The sequence below is a fragment of the Mustela erminea genome, chromosome 10 (assembly GCF_009829155.1).
Source record: "Mustela erminea isolate mMusErm1 chromosome 10, mMusErm1.Pri, whole genome shotgun sequence".
NCBI lineage: Eukaryota > Metazoa > Chordata > Mammalia > Carnivora > Mustelidae > Mustela > Mustela erminea.
This window is the reverse complement of record NC_045623.1, coordinates 84,614,692-84,641,392: the sequence shown is the minus strand read 5'-3', so window position 1 is coordinate 84,641,392 and position 26,701 is coordinate 84,614,692. Positions and strand designations below refer to the sequence as shown.

Below are 26,701 nucleotides of genomic sequence, written 5' to 3'. Positions count from 1 at the left end.
TGAGATTGGTCCACAGGTTTGCCTTTTTGTGCGCAACTTTATCAGATCTGAGCATTAGTGACACAAGTTTTTCTTTCCCTGTGTGCTCAAGATGTCTGGCCTTTGATGGTTTAGTAGTTTATTTAGAAGTTTATTCTCCCATGAAACCATCCAGTCTTGATGTCTTTGATGGGGTTTCCTCTGATAACTTTCTCTATTTCTTTTAAAGAATTAAAAGAAATCCACTGAACTCCATTTTATTAAATTACATCTTTCTAGAAAATATTTTGTATCAAATCATTAATTTATTGGCATAGGTTTGTACAAGATGGTCTCATAATTTAAAATTTTCTTTTGCTTCAATGGTTATATTCCATTTTCCCTTTCTTATTTTTGTATATTACTGCTTTCTCCCTTTGTTTAACTCACCTAATGGTTAGATTATTTTGCCACTCTTAGTTCCAGGTACTTCTTTTTATTGATCAGTAAGGATGTTTTTCTGTTTTATAACTCATTAACTTCTCTTTAAAGTTCAAAATTTTTGAGATATAATTTATGTACAATAAATGAACAGATTTTAGGTGTGCAGTAATCAGGATAGATTATTATCATCACTCCAGAATGTTCTCTCAGGCCCCTCTGTAATTAATTAGTATGATCTGCCCCAGCATCCAGGAAATCACTGATACTATTTCTATAACAACAGATTAGTTTTTATTGTACTAGAATTTCATGCAATTGGAATCAGACATGTTATTTTTGTGTCTGGTTTCTTTTGCTAAACATAATGTTTCTAAGATTCAATCCATGGTGTTCTGTGTATTACTACTTCATTTATTTTTATTGCTCTGTAGCAATCACAGCATTCTGGTTTTTCATTCATTCTATTTATTATTAATGAACATTTAGGCTGCTTCCAGTTTGGGATTATTATGGAATTCATATACAAGTCCTTTTGTGGATACGGGTTTTCATTTCTCTTGGGAAAATAACAAGGAGTGTAATTGCTGGGCAGTAGGGCAGGTGTATGTTTAACTTTGAGAGAAACTACCAGTCAGTCTTCCAAAGTAACTGTATAATTTTACATCCCAACCAGCAATGTATAAAAATTCTACTTGCTCCACATTCTTGTCAACACTTGGTATTTTCAGTCTTAAATTTGAGGTATTCTAGTGGGTGTGTAGTAGTAGTATTTCATTAGGGTTTTAATTTGCATTTTCCTGATGACTAATGATGCTTTAGCATTTTTTTGTATACTTATTGGCTATTCATATATCTTATTTTACAAAGTGTCTAGTCAAGTCTTTTGTCCATATTTTTTAAAATTTATTTTTTAAATTTCTTTTCAGTGTTCCAGAATTCATTGTTTATGCATCACACCCAGTGCTCCATGCAATACATGTCCATATTTTTATTGTACTGACTTATTATTGAGTTGTTAAATTTCTTAACATAGCCTAGATACAAGTCCTTTAAACAAATATATGTATGATGAATATCTTCTTTTATTCTGTAGTTTGCCTTTTCTTTTTCATATTTAGTTCTGTCCATTTTTCCTTCATGTATTTTGAAGCTCTTTTATCATCTCCATATAACATATATATCCTTCATAATGGAATTAACTCAATTGTCATGATAAAATCTATTTCTGATAATACTCCTTGCTTGCAATATTATCCAAAATTTCTTTATGTTTCTTATGTTTACCATTTGCATGATATATCTTTTTCTTCCCTTTTCTTGCAAGCTATCTGGTACTTATATTTAAACTGTGTCTTTTGTAGGAAATAAGTGGTTATTATTTAAAACCTCTAAATTTTGGCATGGTTTTTATGTAGTGAAAACTTACCAGCTGACATAACTATATCATTCAAATATTATATGTACCTACTTATTTTTGGTGTGTCATTGGATGAGGTGTGTGAAAATCTCCAACTGTAATTATGAATTTATCTTCTTCTCCCTAAAATTCTGTCAATGTTCCTTATATATTTCAAACCTATATTGTTAGGTACATAGAAGTTTATGACTGTTATTTATTTTTGATGGATTTTTGCTACCTTATATTTTAGAGGTTTGTACTTGCTACTTTTTCAAAGTTTTTTTTCATACCAGGGATGAGTGACCCTTCTAGCTATGTCTTTAGGGAGGCAGATGAAGATATTCAAGTCTAAGTTTATGGAAAGCCTACAATTAAATTTTTTTACTTAACTAATCTGAAAATCTCTTTTTTTTGATTAGCAGTTTTACTGAGTTAACTTACTATGGTTACACATATATTTGCATTTGGTTTTTCTACCTTATTTTGTGTTTTCGGTTTACCATGATTTTTTCTCTTCTTTAATGTTTCTATTGGATTAATTGAGTTCTCTTTATCCTTATTTTTGATTATGGTTTTAGAACTTACGCATAGTAACTTGCATTCCCACAATCACCAAACTGTGGAAAAAGCCAAGATGCCCTTCAACAGACGAATGGATAAAGAAGATATGGTCCATATATACAATGTAATATTACGCCTCCATCAGAAAGGATGAATATTCAACCTTTGTATCAACACGGATGGGACTGGAGAAGATTATGCTGAGTGAAATCAGTCAAGCAGAGAAAGTCAATTATCATATGGTTTCACTTACTTGTGGAGTATAAGGAATAACATGGAGGACATTAGGAGAAGGAAAGGAAAAGTGAATTGGGGGAATTGGAGGGGGAGATGAAGCATGAGAGACTGTGGACTCTGAGAAACAAACTGAGGGTTTTGGAGGGGAAAGAGGTGGGGGGTTAGGTGAGCCTGGTGGTAGGTATTAAGGAGGGCACGTATTGGTGGGAGCACTGGGTGTGGTGCATAAATAATGAATCTTGGAACACTTAAAACATAAAATAAAATAAAATTAGAAAAAGAACTTACACCTACTATGGCTATCCATAATTTAAAAAACTATCCATAAAATTAAGCTTTATTTTTAATTTATATATTTAACTAACATAGTGGGTTAATCAATATTAAACCTTCTCCTCAACAAGTGAGGGTCTTGAGCTTACTTACTCTTTTTTTCTTTCAGTGTCATTTATTTGTCCAGTTGTGTGTATATTTTTAAATCTACTATGGTCAGTATTGCTTACTTAGATTTACTACCCTATTTTACTGATTCCTTAGCTCATTGCTACTTTTTGCATCTGAACCCTTCTACCTGTATTCATCCTTTTTCTTAATGAATATGGTAGATATTTCCATTCTTTACCAATATTAGGTTTTATTTTTATTTCTTGAGCATACAAAAAAATTCTTGTGGTATTTTATTAACATGAAATATCCAGAATAGTCAATTTCATGAGACATGAACTAGATTGGTGGTTGTCTAGAATTCTTTGGGGGGGGGGCAAGGGGGCTGGAAAGAAATGGAAGCTGACTGCTCATCAGTACAGTGTTTCATTTTGAGGTGACAAAAAAATCTAATAAATGGCTACAAAGCTCTGAATATACTAGAAATCACTGAAGTGATTTAAATGGATGAGTTGCATGGTACATGAATTTTATCCCAATAAAGCTGATATTATAACAAAGCCAGTGAAGGGTCACATCTTGAGAAGCCAAGTATAACACCAAGTCCCAGAGGAAAGCATGAGGTTGAGGATAGGAGTAGAGCCAAGAAGGCTGGAGCCATGTAGACACAGAAACAAAGCCAGAGATGAGAAACTAAGGCTGGAACAAAGCAGGGAAGCTCTGAAGCAGGATCAAAGCTAAAGTCCACTTTTATAGGGGGGCTGGTTGTTTGGTGTATGGGTAGGTCAGCTCAACTTAGAGATAATGAATTTCTCAGTGTATTGGGGCAGCCCAATTCTAGGGCTGCGGCTTCTTTCTTTCTCACTAATGAACCATATTGTGGATTCTCTTCTCTTGCCTTATGAGAAGTGGTGGAAAAGCTGACGTTTCTCCACACACTGCTGAATATTTGCTGGTAGCATTAGTACCAGAAGCAGTAATACTACTAATAACAATAATAATAACCCGCACTGGGCAGTAACTATGTGCCAGGCATAGTTCTAAAGTGCTTTACATTATTAACCCATTTAATTCCTCACAGTAAGTCCGTGGCATAAATAATATCATAATCTTCATTTTATAGATGAGACGATTGAGGCACAGGACAGTTAAATATCTAGTCCTAGGTCAGAAGTCTTTTGAATGGAGAGTTTGTTTTTGGTTTTAGTAGGGATCACTTGGTGAAGTTAATTCATTTTCTGTCAAGGCGTCACACTGGAGTGAAGTTCAGCACATAGGACCTTGAGTACTTCTGCACTCCAGTAGCACTAGGTTGGTGTGCAAGCCCACCTCTCCCTGAGGTCCCAGAACTTCTTCCTTCCAATGATTAGTAGGCCATTTCCACAGAATGCCAGTTAGAAAAAAGGAAGACAGAGATAAAAGTGGTTATATGGCAATCTGTAGCCCCACTTAAGAGTAAGACCTAAGAATTTCTCTAGAGCAATCATTCATTCATATAAACAAACATTCACCAAATGCCCTCTTACTTTATGGGCAGGGACTGGGAAGATAGGGAGGAGTAAGATAAAGAATACATTTTGGAGGAACTTGAGACCCACAAAGGCATGGCTCTGTGCAATTACCTTCACATACTGGGGGTGGTCCTTCAAACTGTAGGTAAGTTCCAAGTCTGCAGGTCAGGATTTCACTCCCAACTAAGGTAAAGCCAGGGAGACACCTGTAGCGGACAGTGTCACCTGCCAAAGAGAGACCCATGTGGGGATTTGCTGGCAAAGTCTGGGCGAGGCACCCCTTAGTACTTAAAAACCCATTTCCAGGCAGGTCAGTCAGTAGTGGGTTGTGCTCTGCTCAGGTCAACTCCAATCAAATGACCCAGAAAAACTGCTACCTCCTTCTCACAGCTCAGCCTTGAGCTTCCACATTCCAGGAACTTTTTATAGGGAGCTGCATGGATTCATTTCTCAAAACCATACTGACTTGAATCACAGAAGAAAACTGCCTTCCTGTCTCCTCTGCCTAGTGATGGCTAAAAGGAATTGTTTGTATTTTTGGAGCAGACTCAGTTGACAGAACATCAGCCATCTTGCACTTGGCCTACTGTTTCTCTCCACGGATGGGAGGGAGAGATGCACCTTGCTGGCCAGCCCCAACCCAACCCGGCGCCTCTTCGCCTGCCCAGTCCTTGCTGGTTTGGGAGGGGTACCTATGTTGAATTCTTCATTCTCTGTGACGACTTCGGCATTGGGGAGGATGGTGGGAGGAGGGCATTTGGTGAGTGGATAAGCTGAAAAGACAGAAGCAGAGAAATTGGTGTAAGAGCATCATTCTTGGGGCACGTTGTCATTCACTCGTTCAATTCTTCACCTTCTCATTCCTCATTCACCCACACAGATGCAAGTGACTTTTGATCTGTACACAGGGCAAGTTTAGCCAAGTACTATTTAGCAAATCTGCTGTCATTCTTTGTTTGTTTCTGATGCAAAAACCAGGAGCTATATAGTAACGCCAACAATAAAGGAGAGGCTTAGTGACAGTCACCAGCACTGAAGGGAAGGGGAGAGAAGCATTTCCTGAGCACCTACTACAAGAGACTCTTTCACGCATTGTCACCTTTAATTCTCATGGTGGCTGATCCCTCTGCGAGGTGTTCTTCCTCTCTTTATGAGAAAGCTGAGATTCAGAAAGCTTTGGTTACTTTGCCAAGGTCACACAGGAAGTGAGTGCCATAGGACTTGAATCTAGGTCTGGCTGCTCTCAAATCCCATATTCTTCCCACTGCTTGGCATCTGAGTACCGAGTGTAGCTCATGTGAGTGCCCACTAAAGCCAGCTGGTTTCCCTTCGGACAACTGGCCAGACATCTTCGGCTACAGTGGGTTTTCTACACTGGACACCACCCTTCTGGGCAGAGACTGGACTGTTGTGGATGGTTTTGCTGAGACAAAGCTCAGCGTGGGCTCACGGCTTGCCTTCCCTTTGCTACGTGGCATGAAGTTGGTGCTATGTAAGTGAGAGCGGCTGTTGCCATTGCTACTGCTGTGATTACTTCCAAAGTCCCCCCAAACTCCATTATGCTTTTTCACAAAAAACATTCTCTCAAAAAAATTACAAATGTAATACACTGTCCTGAGAGAAAATATGAGATTTTCTATGACAACAGTAGGAAGAAAATTAAACTCATCCACAGTGCAGGAGGGTTTCCCTTTCCCTGCGTCCTTACCAACATCTGTGGTTTCCTGTGTTGCCTATTTTAGCCATTCTGACAGGTCTGAGGTGGTATCTTATTGTATTTTTGACTTGTATTTCCCTGATAATGAGTGATGTTGAGCATCTTTTCATGTGTCTGCTGGTTAGCTGGATGTCTTCTTTGGAAAAATGTCTTTTCATGTCTTCCCATTTTTAAACAGGTTTATTTGTTTTTTAGGTGTTGAGTTTTATAAGTTCTTTGTATATTTTTGGATCTAGAAAGTGCACTACCAGGTATTTACCCAAAGGATACAAAAATACTAATTTGAAAGGATATATGCAACCCAATGTTTATAGTAGCATTATCAACAATAGCCAAGTTATGGATATGGTCCAAATATTCATCAACTGATGAATGGATAAAGAAGATGTGATGTATTTTATGTTTATATGTGTATATACATACACACACACATACACACATATATGTATATATATTTATTTCATTTATATACACATATATATACACACATATATATGTGTATATAAATGAAATAAATACAGCCATATTACTACAGCCATATTACTAAGCCATTAAAAAGAATGAAATCTTGCCATTTGCAATGACATGGATGGAGGTAGAGAGTATTATGCTAAGCAAAATAAATCAGTAAGAGAAAGGCAAATATCATATGAATTCACTCATATATTGAATATAAGAAACAAGACAAACGAATATAGAGAAAAGGAAGAGTAAAACCAAGAAACAGACTCTTAAGTGTAAAGAACAAACTGATGGTTACCAGAGGGGAGGTGGGGGGAGTGGGTTAAACAGGTGATGGGGATTGAGGCTTGCACTTGTGATGAACACCAGGTGATATGTGGAAGTGTTGTATCACTAAATTCTACACTTGAAACTAATATTACACTGAAGGTCAACTAACTGGCATTTAAATAGAAATATGAAAAAAAACCTAGAAATGATTAAATTGTATGACCTTTTAAAAGTATAAGCATCTCCTACTGAACGTCAGTGACCCACTTCCAGAAATCAGATGTTCCGTGTAAAGATGCTAACTAGGAGCATATTTACAACGACTTCAAGTGGGAAAAAATTACAGTGCATAATCCCAAACTCAGAAAGTGTTTAAAATAACCAGATATGTGTGTGTGTGTGTGTGTGTGTGTGTGTGTGTGTGTGTATGCAACAAACCATAATGCTGGAAGTTCAATACTTGAAACATTACTGCATGACCACCCAAGAATGACTACTGTTGTAACAAAACAGCGGCTCTGTTCATTCTAGCACATACACTTTACATACCATAGAGCACCACACGAACCTTCCCAGCGGGACACATCGTGAAACCCTAGCCTGAAAACAAGGGTAATGTGGGTGCGTGTCCAGGATGGTGCTGTGGGTGGTACAGCACGGCTGTACATCAGTGAACATCACATCATCACAACCTCTCAGAACCAGCAGCAACACAGATACACATTCTAAATGTTTGCCTGGGATCCCAGTGTTTTACCAATTGCAGTTCGAAAGTAACCTGAGACTTTTCCTGTATATAGTTTTGTTGAAAATGTTGTATTAAATTTTGATGATTTAAATCATTTTTTTTCTGTAGATATATTGGCTGAAAAATGTATTGAGAGACATAGAAGCTTTAGAAAATGTGAGTATTAAAACCAAGAGGCACTCGTGGGGTAACCACGAAGGTTTAACCATGACTTAACATAAACCAGGGAGGACCATGGCTGCATTGGATGTATGCTTCCATTTTTCTCTCCAGGAAATGGCTGTAACTGATATCAGCAACAGAGTGGCTGTTTCTCTGACACTGGGTGCTACCATTCTTCCATCCCACTCATTTAATGATTGTGGAGGGCTTAGCCTGGGTCAGGCACTGTGTTAGGCACTGAAGATGCAAGAGTAAACAAAACAGACAGTCCTTGCCCTCATGGAACTCAGATAAACAAAAAGGTAGCATTTTTTTAAAATTGACATTTGATAACAAGTTAGGTTAAACATTTTTTTTCATAGATTAATAGACTAGGTTTTTCTTCTTAACATTCTGTTAGTCCTTTGCTCCTATTTTTCTTACAAATTTGAAGAACCTGGTGCATATTTAAGATCGATTTCTGGGAGCACCTGGGTGGGTCAGTTGGTTAAGCATCTGATTTTTGATTTTGGCTCAGGTCCTGATCTCAGGGTTGTGAGGTAGGGCCTAGCACTGGACATGGAGCCTGCCTTTGCCCCTGCCCCCTCCCTCTCTTAAAAAAAAAAAAAAAGACTTACTTCTGCCTGTTAAATATTTTTTCAGTTTATCCTCTGCTTATATTTTTCTAGGACACTCTTTGAATTTGTAGATGCATGAAGTTTCTGCTTATTCTGTTTAGCCAATTCTTTCTTTCTTTCTTTCTTTCTTTCTTTTTTAAGATTTTATTTATTTGTGAGAGAGAGAGAGCAAGCGAGCACGAGTTGGGGGAGGGGCAGAGGGAGAGCCTGACACAGGGCTCAATCCCAGGACCCCAGGATCATGACCTGAACTGAAGGCAGATGCATAACTGATTGAGCCACCGAGGAGTCCCCCTGCTTAACCAATTCTTAATATTTTCTTTTATAAAGCTTTTTAAAAAATTTGATATCTTTCAATCTCAGCCACATGTTTATCTTTAAAGTAGACTTTCTGGGTAGGGAATTGGATAAAGAGGATCAAAGTGTACAAACTTCTAGTTATGAGATGAATAAGTACTGGGGATATCATGTGTTACATGATGGTAACACTGCTGTTTGACATATTTGAATGTTGTTAATGGAGAGCAGATCCTAAGAGTTCTTATTTTTGGGTATCTATATGAGATGATAGCTATTAACTGAATTTATTGCTGTGATTATTTCACAATATACATAAGTCATGCCATTATGTTGTATGCCTAGACTTACACAGTGCCATATGCCAATTGTATCCCAATAAAACTGAAAAAAAAAAGTCTCTCAAATTCTGAAAAAAATATTTTCTAACACACACTTAACTTCCAGGAAAAAAATCAGGAAAAAAAATCAGTAAAAAGGGATCTGCACTTAAACACAGCCTGAGTTTTTAACATATTGTGGTTACTAGTTTGACTGCAGTAGATTAGCCATTATATTTTTAAGAAGTTATACCTTTCTGCTCAATGCAGAAAGCAGGTAGAATACTAAAAAACAAGAAAATGAAAATTCCCCAAGTCACACCACCATCTAGGCACAATCACTGTCAGCCTTTTGGTGCATGACCTTGGGTCTCTTCTAGACAATCCCTCCCCTCCCAGAGCACATACTGCATCGACCATATTATTGCCGAAGAACTCAAAGGCGGGCGGTGGGGGGGACATTCAGGACTCCTCCACTTCACCTTGTCCCCACTCCCCTTGCTCCCCTTGGGGGTGAGGCTTAATCAGACTCCAGTACTGGTTAACACACTAACTGGTGGGCTGGGCTCCTTGTGTGCTGTCAAGCAGCAGCCAGCTTGGCATCAGCCATTATAGGCCACTGTTTCACTGTTTTATTCTGTGCTGTCTGCATTTTTGTTCCTATAGTTTCCTTTTCTTTAAGGAGTCCTGGTCCATTTTAGTGGAAGATGGCATTAGAAACTGGTATCTGGAGCTAGACGTCTTTATTGCTATCGAGGAGCCATTGCTTCAAAGTCCTCTTTGTGGAAAGAGGTAAGGAATACATGTATGTATACACACCCACATTTATACCCATTTCTCAGTCTACATCTAGGTGCACATACTGAAAACGATAGCTCAAGCTCATACCACCAATTCCAATCCAATTCTCTGGGTATATACTAACTTTTGCTCTTGCCACATTTCTTTTTTATTTTTTTTTAATATTAATTTATTTATTTTCAGCATAACAGTATTCATTATTTTTTCACCACACCCAGTGCTCCATGCAATCCGTGCCCTCTATAATACCCACCACCTGGTACCCCAACCTCCCACCCCCCTGCCACTTCAAACCCCTCAGATTGTTTTTCTAACCCTCTTCTCTTATGGTGAGATACCTACCCTCTATTGTCCTTAATCTATTCACTTATTTGATCAGTCATCCATAGGGAACCATGTTCCCATCTCTACTGCCACTCCTCCCTTATGTGAATGCCCTGCTCTCCCATCTTGGAGTCTGATGGATCATCTGTGTGGATGCCCTCCCCACTCTTCTGGGGCTCCTACCCTACTCAGGTGTTTCCTCAGTTTGCTCAGAGCCTTGATACCCCATGCCAGCTCTCTCTGTACAGATGTTGCCTTCAGTGTGGACTCCTTCTTTCTTCTTATGCTCACTTTGTTTTATCCAGTTTAACAGCTTCAGGACTGAATTGTTCAGGAAGGGAAGGGAAGGGAAGACATTCAGCTCTCCTTTTATTTATTTCTTATTTGGAGTCTGTGTAGTCTAGACTTTTATCCTGGAAGCAGATGCTTTCCAAATTTATTTCTATTTCCTAAACTACATGTTTCCAAGGGCATTTTCCTCTGTAATTCAAATCCGATTATCTCATTAAAAAATACTGCAGAATCTTGTTCATAGCTCATCTTAAGGTACTTTTCTACCTATTAGTCCTTAAATTTATTTAAAGATAATGTTTGCCTATAGAAAGGCAGACGTTCTTTCCCCCGCCCCAGACCCACTCCCCACTCTCTGCAAATGTACCTTCTTCTTTTTCTTTAGTTCTTGTTACAAATATTGTCTTTTGACAGGTCTTCCACAATTATTCTACATGAGCAGAGTTCCCCGCCTTTTTGTTTGCCATCTTATTTATTTCCTTCATAGCAACTTATTACAAATTGCAAAGATTTCAGTTGTCTGTTTGTTTGCTATTTCTCTCTCCTCAGAGGAAGAAAGCTCTATGGGAAGCAGGCATTTCATAGAGCAGGAAAGCATGAATGGTCAATGAAGACATGAAAGGATGCTCACCTCATCATTAACATGGTAAGAGTGAGATGCTATTGCAGGTTTATAGGGTAGCTCTATTTTTAATTTCTTAAGGAATCTCCATACTGTTTTCCAAAGTGCCTGTACCAACTTGCATTCCCACCAACACCCAAAGATACTGATGTAGTGAAAAGAAGGGCCATCTCTACCCCAATGTTCATAGCAGCAATGGACACAGTCACCAAACTGTGGAAAGAGCCAAGATGCCTTTCAATGGACAAATGGATAAAGAAGATATGGTCCATATATACTATGGAGTATTATGCCTCCGTCAGAAGAGATGAATACCCAACTTTTGTATCAGCATGGACGGGACTGGAAGAGATTATGCTGAATGAAATAAGTCAAGCAGAGAGAGTCAATTATCATATGGTTTCGCTTATTTGTGCAGCGTAAGGAATAACATGGAGGACATGGGGAGATGGAGAGGAGAAGGGAGTTGGGGGAAATTGGAGAGGGAGACAAACCATGAGGGACTGTGGACTCTAAGAAACAAACTGAGGGTTTTGGAGGGGAGGAGGGTAGGAGGTTGGGTGAGCCTGGTGGTGGGTATTAAGGAGGGCACGTATTGCATGGAGCCCTGGTTGTGGTGCATAAACAATTAATTCTGGAACACTGAAAAAAAAAAAGAGTGAGATGCTATTTCGTATATCTACCATATTGGCAAAAATTTTAAAATGTGGTAAAATCCAGTGTTTGTAAGATGGATCCAGGAATAAAGTCAAGCTTTCCCAATTCCAGCTCAAATATATGTAATGCTCTGCAAACTCTAATAGGAGGATTATTCTAAAGATGAGCACAAGCCCACAGAGAACTTTAAGTTTTTCAATCCTGCTCCTACTGTAACAAAAATGTAAAAGTATCCAGATCTGTAACTTTGGACTCTTAGAAGAAAATTGGCTGTTGATAAGGACAAATCCACCCTGAATTGTTCATGCTCCTCCTGCTTCAATTCTCCAAAAATTCACTTGGGCACAGTACTTCCTGTGAGGTCAACAGAGGCCCTGGATTCCTTTGGAGTGGGACAACCCTCTAGAAGGTGCTGCAGGACAAGCTGGAGAACCCAAGTAAGTGGGTAACCAGTAGGTTGATGTGAAAGAATAGAATGAGAAGCCTTATCCTCTTGCCTCTAAGCTTGGACTGGGCACCAAGGATCAGTGCCATGTGCCTCTCTTCCAGTGTGGAAGAGGAGGAAAATTTACATGTATGGAGGTTTGTGTTGGGGGATGTTGCATAGGTTAACACATTTAACTCTTATAATTCTGAGGACACTGAGGCTGAGAAGCTATGTCACTCATTCAGAATCACACAACTGGGAATGGTTGAACCAGGGATCAAGCATGGCCCTGATTTGAGAGTACAGTGCTTCCCTCCCTTGTCAGGATTCCCTACTGACCAGAGAAGGCTATGGCGAAGATCCCACCCATGGCTGCATCACGGTGGAACCTGAGCAGAATCTGGTTGGATGAGCTGTGCAATGTTTTCTTGGCCAAGCTCCGGCTGAAGACTCCAAGCTGTGGAGCTGTCTGCTGTGCCCCATCCCTGCAGGTAGGAAAGAAGGTTCTGGTATGTCACAGGTCACCATAGCTGCCTGCTTTGCCTTTACCATCAGTCATAAGTCACCAGAGCTGCCTGCTTTGCCTCTACCAATAGGGGCCTTAACAAAGGCCTGGAGCGGGAGACTGTGACTCTTCTTGTCCCAACACTGTCTTTCTCCAATGCCCTGTGCACCTCCCTCTGTTCTCTCCCAACTCAGTCTGCCAACAGAGCTGACAGAGTTGGCAAAGTACACACTGACTCCTCGTTCACCTGATTCTTCACCAGCTTCTGTAATGGGCTCCCGGGGGTAACAGTCTCAGCTGAGAAGCAGGAGCCACTGGGCAGGTTCTCTCAGTCTGAGCAGCAGTAGGATGGGGCTGAGGAAGACGGGCAGGAAGCTCATGCTGCTATCCAGGCCAGCCCCACTTCCTTGTCTCCAAACAGAGACATACCCAGGTTGCCTTTCTAGGCAAAGGCTTTCTTTCCTGGAGATGTATCTAGTCCCTTCTATCTGTTTTTAATTACAGTCTTGTAAAGGAAACTAGAAATTAACCCAGGATAGTCTGATTAAACTTATTCAGCCCTTGGAATTTTGGGAAAAGATGCCCACTATCCCCTGCTGATTCCTAGAATGGCAGTAACCCCTAAACAAAAGAATCCTTTAATTATACATTTGTCCAAAGATTCAGTGGTTTGGGAGGAGCTGTTTAGGAGACTACACTTACTGACTCGTAATTCATACTCCCATTGTAAAGTCACCCAAGATACTCTATCACTCAGAGCAGAACTGTCAGTTGGTAACCACTAGGCCCCATGTGGCTCTTTACCTGAATTAAAATTAAATAAAGTTTAAAAACCAGTTCCTCAGTCCCTCCCGTCACATTTAAGCACTCAGTGGCCACTTGTAGCCACGGGCTACTGTACTGGACAGCAATTTGTTTCTATTACTGCACAACATTGTGTTGGACAATACTGGTTCAGCATGAGATGACCAGTGGGACTTCACAGAATTCTACCCCAAAACTCTTTCATTAGTCTGGGTAGCTTATCTTAGGTAAATGTAGAATTTTGGTTTGGACTCTTGAAAAAATGAGAAAAGTTTATATCTACAACCATTCCTATTCACATACCCACCCACTGGTGCTCTGACCCCTAGTAGCACTCCGGGTTGGACTACTGTCCTCCCATCCCTCTCCCTTCAAGGAGCCACAGAGGGTAATTGAAACTGAGCCTTCATTTACTATGTTTATTCAAAAGTCAGGAAGCTGACCACCATTTACAACCATTCAGCTCTTGGTTTTCTGACAAAAAACTGAATAACCCAGTTTAGAACCCAGCTAATGCCCCTAATTGGCTGTCGATGTGGCAGCTGGCCCTACCAGACGGTGATGAAGTCTCCAGAGGGCTCTGTCTGCAGCAGGCTGAGGTTGAGGCGGATGCCATGACCAATGGGCACGGTGATCAGCCAGACACAGTCCTGGGAGCTGGAGTATGGACTGGGGAAGCCAGGGGAGTACACAGTGCCATTGGAAGAGGTGATATTCCCGCCACAGGGGACTGCCAGGGAGGGGACACAAACACAGATGAGTGTGGGAGATTGACCCCCCCACCCCAGAAAAAATTCCCTTATGACTCCCTTATGAAGTGCCAGCGCCCAGGACAAATTACCCTGTCCGAGGAGGTCAGGCGGGATCGGGAGAGGCGATGGGGCTGATGACTGTCCATTAGTTTCCTGCACCAGACCCAGCACACTCCCCATCTGGCCCCTGATCTTCAGTGCAGGTGACTCTGCTGGCCAGCCTCAACCCCCTGGCCCCCCTATTCTTCCTGTGGATGAGACCTGCCCAGAAGGAAGGATGCACTAAAGCTCTCCTCTCACCCTTCCTAGGAATGGGGTGGAGGACAAATATCACAGTCAGGGCTATAGTACTATTGCTGGGATAAGCTATGAAATTATGAAACTATTTTTTTCTCTCATTTTATTTGCTCTAAGATTTTTAGCGTGGTAATTTTTTTTTAACTTTCTTTTTTTAAAAAAGATTTTAAAGAAATTTTTTATTTATTTGACCAAGAACAAGAGCACATGAGAGAGAGCACACAAGCAGTGGGGAGGAGAGGGAGAGGGAGAGGAAGAAGCAGATTCCCCACTGAGCAGGGAGCCTGATGCGGGACTCGATCCCAGGACCTTGGGATCATGACCTGAGCTGAAGGCAGATGTTTAACCAACTGAGCCACCCAGGTGCCCAGACTGGTACCTTTGGTATTGACCTAAGAGATAAGGATTCTGGTGATGAAGCTAAGGTTGGGTTCAAATCACGGCTAAACCATTTATTAACTAGATGACCTTAGACAAGAGTTTATTCTCTTCCTGCACCTGTAAAATGGAACTAAGAGCATCCCCCTTGAGAACTGTGGGGGGCCGTTAGGTGAACTGATGCATGTAAAATGTCCAGCCTGGCATTTAGCTCACAAAGAAGGCATTTGTGGCCTAGATCTTATCCTCTCTCCCTATTTCTCTGTCCCCCAAAAGTGACACCCAATTTTAGGCTCACTCTGATCTAGGCTTTGGGTAAGGGGATGGAGAGGCCTTGAAGTCTCCATAATGTTACAATTTAGTCATCAGGGAGGGGAAAAAAAGGACAAACAAATAAACAAACAAAAAACCAACTCCGGTCCAGAATAATGAGTGCATTTGGCGGGCACAGGCAACAAGCAGTCATCTGGATGGGTGGCAGACCAGAGTGAAGAGAAAGAATCCAAATGCCTCCAGGCAGAAGGTAGGGTTCCCACGAATGCATATGCATCCTGAGAGGGGTCTGCAGGGACACACCATCCCTCCTACAAATACTGAATATCCACTCTGTGTCAGGGTCAGGCACAGCCTGGGGAGACCAAGGGGAGCAAGGGTACCAAGGCACGTGGTTTTGTTCACAGCCCACTCACTGGGATACAGGTAAGTCAACTGGCCTCCATAGATGCCAGAGCAGGGGGGACTTGTTGTCAACATGGAATGCCACAGGAGCGACGGGGGAGCCCCTCACCTGGTCTTTTGAGGGTAGGGAAGGATTCTTGGTGTTGGTCCCATTTAGACAAGGCTAAGTAGACAAGGCAAGAGAGAAGAGCGATGTTCCATAAGGGAGGGACAGTGTGTGCTAAGAACTAGACGCAAGAGAACATGGTGCCCTGGGACAGCTAAAGCACTTCAGCTTAGCTGGACCTAAAAATCTATGGAGTGGAGAATACCCGGAGGTATGCAGGCCCGGAGGGACATGGAGCGCTACACGAAGGGGGTATGGAATTTGCCCCAAGGGAAGTGGGGATGCCTTGCTGGCATCTGAGCAGGGGAGGGTCTGGAGTGTGTTGATGGCTTAAAGTCTCACACAGCCTACGCTGGGAAAAATGGATTGAGTAGCGCATGACCAAAAGCTGGGAGACCGGCGAGGAGCCTTGTCCAAGTGGTGGTGGGGATAAAGGCAGAGGCAGTGGATGGAGAGAAGTGGTTGCATCTGAAAGGTAATCAGGATGTAGAATTATCAAGACTCGGTGATTAAATCAGATAGGCAAGAAGGAGGGGTGCCAAATAAGGGCCGAGTTACCAGGTGACTAGAGGTGCCCTTCACTAATGAGGACTTCCCATGTGCAAAGATGATGACTTTAATTTTGAGTATATTAGGATTTAGATGTCTCTGGATAAGTGAAGCTCTTTAGTAAGTATTGGATATACAGGTGCAGATCTCAGGAAAGAGATTAAGATTACAGCGTCTTCTCTTCTGATGGGTTGGCTCTTTCCAAGGGCTGAGTAGGTATTCCCTTGGCTGTGGCCAACTTCTCCTCCAGGTTCTCCCCAGCTTGGGCCCAGAGGTCTGTCCCCAGGACTCTTTCCCTGGATAGGGTGGGTCCCTTCCATATGAAAACAGGATGGACAAGGTTTGCCTAGACTCCCCGGCATGGGTGATTCCAGGGAGCATGGGAGTACTCTGAATCAGTCTCCTTAGGAAGAATCACCAGGGATAAGGGAGGGACATACCTTCACACCTGGGTAGAGGGTGGTCCCAGTTCCGGTTGGTGCCATGTTGACATGTGAGGACAGGGTGGCCAGTCAGTTGATATCCTGGGAGGCACTCAAAGGTCACTGATTGTCCAACATTATAGCCAGCTCCCCTCACAATGCCATTGGCAAAGGGCTCTGGGTCTGGGCACTCTTGAAGTTCATAGGCTGGAAGAGATCAGGAGAGAAGGTCACTTTATTCTCTCTGGACATTTTCTCCTCAATCAGACTATAGAAGCATCAGAGTCCACATAGTGTGAAGCACCAAGACTTGGACTCAGATGAACCCTTGTCATTTACCAGTTGTTGGCTCTGGGCTAGACATTTAACATTTCTATGCCTCAGGTTTCTTATTTAGAAAATTGTTACTGGGAGAATTAAGTGGGCCAATATATGCATAGCTCTTTCCGGAATCCTGGCACACAGTAAGAGCTCAATAAATGTTACCTGTTATTACTATCTCCGTGGGAAAAGGAGGCTCAAGGAAGACAAGGTTATGTTGAACCTTGTTCGCTGAGCACCTGCTTGGGGCTGGGCAGTGACCTCAGTTCTTTCACATGGATCATCTCATTTAACCATAACAACCAGGTTCTAGATCACAGACACAGAAAGCAGTCAGGGAAGAACCTGAGTGGGGTCTTTCTGACTCTGAGAAATGATAGCCTTTCAAGACAGAGGAACTTGGTGGGAGTAAGCCAAGCCTGTGGCTGGGAGAGAAACTTTCCAGAGGGAATCGATGGATGAAAAAGAATGTGTGTGCCTGTAAGACAAGGAAGCCTCTCTAAAGGGCAAGAAAGCTGTTTCCGTGAGAATAGGTGAGCCCAGCTCAAAAAGGAGACGCCTTCATGGAAGTACCGGAGACGTGTCTGACAGAGAGAGGTCACCGAGGGGTTTGCTGAGCACGTGCACAGAGCACAGACTCTGATTAATCGGATCCACAGAAAAAAGAACAGCTGTGTAGCCAGAGTCGGGCCCATCCTACACAGGAAATTGGCAGTGGGGTAGACGGAGCATTCCGAGAGTGGAAATTCTCAGTGGGAGTTGAGATCAAATGAACGCTCCATGGAAGTGGATGCATTCATTATGTGTAATAACAATATAAATAACAGTGATCACGAAGCCGACATTTCCCAAGCCCGCCCTCTGGGACTGTGACTGTGCCTGTGTTGTGTATTTCCATTCACTGTCTCACTGCGGGAGGCCTCAGCAGGAGGAACCAGGCAGGTATCACTGGGAAATCAACAAGGTCACTGGGTGTGTCAAAAAAATCAAGCAGCTATGGTGCAAGCGGGCAGGCTGGTGGGCCAACGGAGACACACGGCCCTTTCAGCAGCAGCGGTTTAGGCAATCTGGCAAATTAAGGTCTTAGTAGAAAAGCAGGGAACTGCCCAGGGAGCTGACTGAATGGATGGGCTAGGCCTCTAATGAGAAGCTTGGGGTGGGGGAAGCTGCGGACCCAATGATGGTGAGTAGCCAGAAGAGAGTGGCTGCACATCAGAAGCCAGGAGCAGCCTGATGGAGAGTCCCTTATAGGACCCATCTCATACAGAAGGAGCTGAGCTTTTAAGAAAAAGAGACATTTAAGGGAGAGTACCTGGACTGTTTTCAAACTGAGAAAAATCTCAGAGCCTGTTTACCGGAAGAAGCTTCGAAGGGAAAAGGTGGGCCTATTGGCAGAGATGAACTCTAAAGTGCAGAATCATTAGCTTTCCTAAAGAAGGGCTCCTGGGTTTGTCCCAGACGGAGACGCTATGGTGGGAACAGATACAATTTTTAACAAAGTGCCACAATTGCAAATATTAATATTATTAAAATTATTAAAACATTCATATTATTAAAATACGAAAAATGATGCCTAACATTTTGGAACAATTATGTGTCTCATTTTGCTAAAAGTTCTTTATAATCATGATCTGAAAAGTTTTTTTTTTTTTAAGATTTTATTTATTTATTTGACAGAGAGAGATCACAAGTAGGCAGAGAGGCAGGGAGAGAGAGAGAGAGAGAGGAGGAAGCAGACTCCCTGCTGAGCAGAGAGCCCGATGCGGGACTCTATCCCAGGACCCTGAGATCATGACCTGAGCCGAAGGCAGCGGCTTAACCCACTGAGCCACCCAGGCGCCCGTGATCTGAAAAGTTTTAATGATATAAAGTTAAGCCTATCCAACTGAGAGGCCCGGTAAGAGTGGCTTAAGCTGTTAGTAACAATTTTATGGGAATGTCTACCTGGGAAGAGAGAAGAGAACTCCATCCTAGGAAGTTCAGAGTGTCTAACGGAGGAATTCTGAGAAAAAGTAAGGAGTTGGATTTCCTCAGAGAAAGTTGTGGGACTGCAGGGAGATGGGCCTGCTCAATAGAAATGTCTCAGTGGGGACAGGTGGCCCTTTTGGAAACAGGTCTTTTCATAAAGGAAAACCTGGGGTGAGTGGTCAGAGCTTGTGTACAAGGTACAGCTCCGTAGGGCTAAGGAGGGTGTAAGTAGGCAAGTTGGGCAGGGAGAACTATTTGGGTCTGTCATACATTAGGAGGCTTCTGTGGGAGGATCTGGGTCTCTCACATTAGAGACAACCCAGTCCCAGGGGCGGGGACCACCACAGATGGAGAAGCCTAATGGAAGTCCAGGTCAAGCCTGAAGGGGAGCAGCTGCCCTGACACCAAGTGTGGGCTCATAGGCATCATTATGTCTGTGGAGCTCCAGCAGGCACCGAGGGAGCAGCTGGGCCAGTGACCTGAGGGAAACCTCAAGGGGAACACCTACCAAGTCATGAAGGTAAAATATGAGTGGAAGGAGGTGGGCCCACCATAGAGTAGACACCTCTGGGCCTGTCATATAGTTGGACCAACTCCTAATGGAGGTGTTGGGCATCTAAAGGCATACCTAGAACTCTGCTGCCCTTAGGCCTAGCTTCCCCCATCAAGGAAACATCCTCAAAGGAGGAGTGGGCCTCTGAACATGTGAAGCTTCAGCGTGAGTAATGGGCACGTCACAGAGAGGATGGCTGGCCCATGGTGTTGGCCTGTGTCTTGGAAGCCTCAGTGAGTGTGAGAGGGGCTGAGCTCAAGACCAGGGCTCTGTGGAAGTAGGTAGGTCGCTTCTACAGGCAGAAGTCAGTGAAGTCCAAGGGACTCAGGGGGACAATTCTTACAGGGACAAGTTGGCATATCACATGGGAACACCATGAGTTTCTGTTCCCATCACATGGACTCAGGGGGCAGGGCTGTGCCCATCATAGAGGTGAGGGCATAGTGTATGTGGGTAGGCCCCCAAGAAGCTGCCTCTGCCACTATGGTGGTGTCATCAGTACTTGGATTTATCCAATAGGAGAAGCCATGGGGAGAGCATGTGGGCCTGTCAGAGGTGTTGTGAGTTGAATTGTGGCCCCTGCCCAAATTCATACGTTGAAGTCCTAACTCCTAGTACCTCAGAATGTGACCTTATTTAGAGAGAGGATCTTTGCCATTTCACCTAAATTGAAATGAGGTCATTAGGGAGGGCCTTAATCCAATTCAACTGGTGTCCTTATAAAAAGGGCAAACTTGGAGACATAACAAGGATTTGAAGCCAGAGATGGGGGTGATGTTTCTATAAGCCAAGGAAATCCAGACTGCCAGTAAACTGCCAGAAGTGAGAACAGACTCTCCCTCACAGCCCTCAGAAGGAGGTCAACCCTACTGACACCCTGATTTGGGGACTTCAGCCTCCAGAACGGTGAGAGAAGAAATGTGTGCTGTTTAAGCCCTCCAGTCCATGGTACTTGGTTACCACAGCCCTAGCAAACTAAGATACAGGAGAAGCCCGAGAGAGGCTTGCATCTGCCTCAGCAGGAAATGCTGACCACATATGTGGGCCTGAGTCTCTCCTGTGACAAAACATGGCCGTCTGACTTATCATGATGCATCTGACAGCCCACACCACCCGCTGAAACTGTGTGTGCTTAATAGGCACGAACACTTTTGGTTAGGGCTGGCCTCTGTGACAAGCCCACAGACTGCGTCACTGGGTGAGGCAGCTTTGTTACTATCAGGAAGGAGCCAGCACTCTCTGGTAAAAGCACTGCTTCTCCCTGCTGCTTCACTGGCATGAGAGGCCCAGCTCCTCCTCCTGAGGTGACCCAGGTCAGGGCAAGCCCAGCCAGACCGGTCGAAGCTCCTTCTGAGGAGGCAGTGCCCGTGTAACTGGTCCAACGGTGCCTACCTCGTAGAATAACCCTTGAAGGCTTTCCCTAAATGACAAACCAAAATCCAGTATTCACCTCTGACAAGGGATGAAAAAAGCCAAGTATCAGAGCATTATGTAAATAGAGCATTCTATAGATTTATATAGGAAACACAACCAAAAATTTCATGAAACATTATATATCCTCACAGATACCTATAACATATGTATATTAACATGTGGAAAAAGACCGGGAAAGATCATGTTAAAGCAACAGTGTTTACTTCTGGGAAATAAGCCTGGTTTGGAAGCTGTAGACAGAGAAAGCTTGGCCTTACCTGTATGCTTTAATTTCTTCCTTCCCTTTGTCCTTCCTCCCTCCTTCCCTCCCCCTCTCTCTTTCTTTTTAACAAGGTGAGTGTGTTTGTGAATATAATCAAAACTTCACTTTAAAAAAGAAAATTGCAAAAGCAGTATTTTTAGCATGATACAATTTTGGTTAACATATAATAATAGAGTTACATTAACATACATACAGAAAAAATGGGGAAAACAAACTTAGAAGTTGGTCATCTCTGCATAAGGTGGGGTTGGAGATGGGATTATGGGAAAATTTTGACTTTCTATGATGTACTCACAAAAACATCTATAATGATTTAATTTTTTATTAGCATGTATTAGATTGTAAGAAAGTCCAAAATTATGAAAAAAAAAAGTTGGTGGAAGAATCTGGAAAAAGAGTTTAGCATAAATGGTTCAGTCAGTCACAGTAGGGAGGCATCCGAGGGAGATGTTGGGCCTACCTAGGGCCACGGCATATAGTGGCACAGATCGGGAATAATCTGCATAGCCCCAGGTGATGGCCCCTCACACAGGAGAAGGGAATGGATTGGGCTTGTTCCAGGGAAAGCGTGCCAGGAGGAGGGGGTCCTATCACAGGATTTCACCTCAGCAAGGCAGAGCCCCAGTGAGCATAGTCAGGAAACCCTGTGTGGGAGTTAATGGACTTATCTCATTGTGAAGGCTCAAGGGGCACTCCTGGGTTGTTACCAGAATCCTCCGTCATGAGATAAAAGGAGCTTTGCTGAGGATAATTTGGGCCTGACACTTAGAGGAGGATCCAGAGAGACTAAGTAAGCCTATCAAGGCTGAGGGGAAGTGGCCATCTGGCCACTCAGGGATGTCCTATGGGAACGTTCAGGGAAAATTGTTGGCAGCTGGATCTGGACAGAAGGCCGATGGTGCTGTTGGGCCTTAATCCTGGAAAAACCTTGTCAAGGGGGTTAGATATCTTCATGGGGCCGGAGAGATATGCTACCAAAGGGGAGCCTGCATCTATAGGCCTGCCCACCACCCCTCAGCCCTCCCTGTGTTCTCTCTTCCCCTAAGTAGAAGGCTGGGAATACGGTGGATGTGGGTAAGAGAAGGGGATGGGCAGGAGGGGATGTGCAGAAGGCTACGGGCACTCTGGGTCCTTACCCTGATACTCCAGCTTGAATCCTGGCCTGTTCTGGGAGTGGTCGCTGTGGAAATACAGAGTGGTCTCGTGGGATGTAGAGAGTAGGGAGCCTGGAAGCTCGCTACCACTGAATCTGCCCATCATGCGGCTGGTCTCGTAGGGGCCATTCCGGATCTCTATGAAGTCATGGTTGGGCTCGGTGGAGAAGTTCAGGAACTGGATGTGAGCCCCTGGGAGCAAGATAGAGGCAGACAGTGCCCAAAGCAATAGAGTCCTGCTTCAAACATGTGGCCTCATGGAAGCCTTTCCTGCCAGACCTCACGCATCCCTACTACTGGCTTCCCCCTCAACTGAGATTGCCAGAACATAGTTTGGGGAGACACCATCCAGTCCAGTCTTTTGTCTTGATGCAGGATTGAACTTAAAAATACATTATTCGCTCAGAATGAAGGGCATCGATCATTCCAGAGCTCTGTTCCGAGTCCATTTTATTTTACTGAAAACAAAGCTCAGGGCTAACAATTGATTTGTAGTTCCTAGCCCGACTAGCAATACAAAGATAACTTTGCTAAAATAAACTTTTTACTTAAAAATATCACCACTTAAAAATAACTATACCTAATCAAAAGACATGAACTTCAGTACTGGTATCTTCTAGAATACTTACGATAATTCAGAAATTAGAAAAATACATTGTCAGTGAAGTTTATGCTTTGGGATCTTACTGGATTAATCAAGATCTCCTAACAACCCAATAGGTTAAATGGATCTGATTAAGCCCTTAACTTACATAGTGATATAATCTGCAGAATGGAGATGGGAAGATTGATATTTGTTTATAGCTGAGACGTCCCTAAATTATATTGAGGAAATGTATTTATTGTGCATAGGAAAATATCCATTATGTTGATTGTGAAAACCTAGTTGCAAAGTAGTATGTACTATATAATTCTAATTTTGGTACTAAAACCCAGAAGAATGTTCATTGATATGAATATCAGATTCACTAATAATATTTACTGAGGATTTGCCGTGCATCAGGGCTGTGATAGGCACTGCTCAGGGATGAACAATATCTATCAGGCCCTTGTCTTCACAGGGGTTACATTTGATTGGTGAGGACTAAGCTATAAGTATTATCTCTGCATAGTGGGGTTACAGATGGACTTTAACCTTTTAAACATTTATCACCTGTAGTTTCTAATTTACATAAATGGAGACATAGCTGTGATGTTTTTTGCATCTAATTAAATAAATTTTTATTTAAAATTATTAAAAATTAAAGATTTGATTTACAACGTTGAAGACCCTTCATATCTCCTGCTCTCTCCCATTTGAGGGTCACTCATGGATTGGGAAGATACCTTTCCAGTTCATGGTTTTAGATTCTTAAATATATGTTTGATTTGTTTGTCTCAAACATGTACATGCATGTTGTTATACTGCACAGGAGGTTTTATAAGCTTTTTTATTCAATATTGTGCTTTTCAAGGTCTATAATTTTATTTTATGATTTATCCAACCACACTATTCACTACCCTATTAATGAACATGCAGATCACATTTCCAAATCACTGATTATTGTGCAATGAACACTTTAGGACATGTGGTCTACAGCCTACGCATCATCCCAGCACCGTGGGCAGCGTGTTCATCAACGGGGCTCTTCCCGGATGCCAGATTTCTGAATTGAATGGGTGGGGAAAGGCCTGGGCTTCACTACTGCCATCTGGTGGTAACATCTTGTAAATGCAGAGGTTCTGTACACCCTGAAACCAGGTGCCATGCTCAGGTCCTCACTGGAGTCCAACATTCACTTGAAAGCAAGGACTTCTGTGATTGCACCCTGCAGAGGGCTTGTTCTCCAGAGGCTGAATAAGCACCCAGGCCTTAGAGTTAGAGAGCTCTGGTGGCTGAACATCAGGACTAACAAGAACAGTGATGTACCTCTCACTTAAACTTCTGATTTCCTTTGGATGTTGTGCTCCCTCCAACTCTCCATCTCTATCTGTCTCTCTCTATCTCTATTGCTCTATCATCTGATATTCTTGTGGTCCATGCCTGGGTGCAGGGCTATGGGGTCTCCTAGCTCCTCTTCCCTCAATCTCTAAAATCTGGAGTTCCCCAAGGCTGCCAAAGCGCTCATCATTTTGTACCCTGATTATGTACCCCCAGGTTCCTCCAGAAGATGGTACAAAGTATGAGACTCCATCCTCTGAAAGGTCACCAACTCCTCTCCTTCCCTCAGAATAGATATAAAGCAGGCCAGTTCAGTCCCTTTCTCCTGAAAGCCCCTTCTCTATCAGAAGACCCAGTCTTGGCTGAATAGTTCAGAATAAAAAGAGGTGGTTTTCATTCCTGAGGTCATAGACTGGGAGACCACAGGCCTGTGCAGGAGCCATCCCCACAGGACGTTCTGTCCCTGGGAGCAGGGAGGTGACTCAGGCAAGATGACCCATCAGCTCCACATCACCACAGAGCTTTTATCTCTTCAACAGAGATGTTGGGGTTAAATTATATCCCCAGTCAGGAATGAATCATCAGCAATTAAATTTTGTACCCAGACTGATGTCCTCCACACCCCGCCAACCCCCGTGCCTGGCATACTCCATCTACACACACACACACACACACACACACACACACACACACACACGCCAAAACTCCCACTCTTTAATACCAGCCAGAATGTGCATATAAAGAATGCAAAGTCTATATCATATTGACCTTGGCTATATAATTTAATTAGTATGAGAAATTGGATATCGAAGTTAAAAGCACAACTTGAGGTCCAGTCTCTGTTAAAGACTTTTTAAATTCTTTTTCAGCCACTCCTGAGTAATTTCTCATTCCACAGTCCTGAATTTTAGCTCATTACTCAGATAATAATATTAATAATGGCAATCTTTCAGATTTTCCCTATATTTTATGTTCCCAAAGTGTTCATTCCTAGCATTCTTAACTGGTCTTCACAATTGTACGAGAGGTCAACAGATGAGGAAGTAGAGAGGTGGGGTGCTCTACTACCTTGGTCAAAGTCATAATGAAGGGTCACCAAGGGCCTGGGTGTGCAGACTTACCAAAGCCCACGGGGAGTGCTATCTTCCAGGAACAGTCCATGTTGCTGGGGTAGTTGCCGGGGAAGCCGGGGCTCAGGATCACCCCCTCCATCTCTTCCACTGTGCCCCCACACTGCGCTGTGACAATGAGACCAGACAGAGGGTTAGGACAGCATGGAGGAGGGTATGGGGTCATGCCAGTGTTTGGGTGCTCCCTTACAGCAGCAGTTTCTGATCCCTTCCCAAGTCATGAACCCCTCTGAGAATCCAAAGGAAGCAACAGTAATCTCCCCTAAATGACTACACACACGGGCAAGATTGAACAAATTTAAGTTCAGGAAGGCACTGCCCAGCCGGCCACAAACCCGGGTTAGGACTCTTGACCTAGAGCTGGCCCTCTGCAGGTCAGTCCCCTTAATAAGGTCATGCAGCAGCACTGGTCTGCTCCAAGAGGAGTGTGACCGTTCTTACGCTATGCCTCAAATCTCTATCACTGTCCAATCAATTCTTCCAAGACTCAAAAGAAAGTCTGAAGGGAGGGGACTGTCATGCACAGAGTCCCCACTTTGTGCCAGGCTCCATGCCGGGCTCTGTGCAAACACTCATCCCATAGGGTTGGTTGGCCCACAGATGAGCCTACCAGGGGCCCACACTTGCTCTCTGTTCGTCCTCAGCCAAAGTGACTGTGATTAGTGTTCCATAGGGAGCCAACCATGAGGGGTTAGGGCCACTGACACTCCAGCTGAGGTGATGTCAGAGTCACCTAAGATGCAGGGCTGGAGCATAAATACAGCCTGGTCAGTGGACATCAATTCTTTTCTTTTGCAGGAAATGGTTGTGGGAGCTGCAAGGGATTAGCTAGTTAAGGAAACCAGAGAAGGAGGGGGAGGGGGTATCTGCAGGGTCCAAATGAAGGCCTCTGGGGAGAGGGCGACAAACAGAACCGTGCCTGGGTTCAGAGTGGCGGGGTGGGGGGTGCTCTGGCACTGACTGGCAAGGTCACCATCCCAACTCTTTCACTTCCTATGTGACTTTGGGCCAGTCTAAACCCCTCCAAACCTCAGTTTCCCCCACCTATAAAATGGAGCTGACCGCAGGACCTACATCATGGGGTGGTCCTTACATTACAGCAGAAGGGCCTTCAAGTCACTTAGAACAGGGGCTGATGCACACAGTAATTGGGTGACAGGCACTCTATTAGCGGTAGCTGCTGTTAACAGGAGTGGTTTCCTCCGCAAGAACTTCGTAATATGGAGTGGGAATGGGCGGAGTGCTTCAGTCTGCTCAG

The 26,701-nt window shown here is 43.3% G+C and overlaps 1 protein-coding gene across 6 annotated transcripts in view; it reads right to left on the bottom strand.

Moving 5' to 3' along the window:
• The window catches only part of CSMD2 (CUB and Sushi multiple domains 2), a 601,873-nt gene that overhangs the window by 80,679 nt on the left and 494,493 nt on the right, over window positions 1-26,701 (bottom strand). For all 6 annotated transcript variants that reach the window (XM_032302441.1, XM_032302440.1, XM_032302436.1 and 3 more), the window contains exons 40-46: window positions 25,435-25,551; window positions 22,375-22,584; window positions 16,719-16,907; window positions 14,071-14,248; window positions 12,549-12,694; window positions 5,187-5,267; window positions 4,606-4,719 (exon numbers count right to left, since the gene is read on the bottom strand). In XM_032302441.1, the coding sequence (XP_032158332.1) occupies window positions 4,606-4,719; window positions 5,187-5,267; window positions 12,549-12,694; window positions 14,071-14,248; window positions 16,719-16,907; window positions 22,375-22,584; window positions 25,435-25,551 (1,035 nt within the window). The remainder of the gene's footprint in view (window positions 1-4,605; window positions 4,720-5,186; window positions 5,268-12,548; window positions 12,695-14,070; window positions 14,249-16,718; window positions 16,908-22,374; window positions 22,585-25,434; window positions 25,552-26,701) is intronic.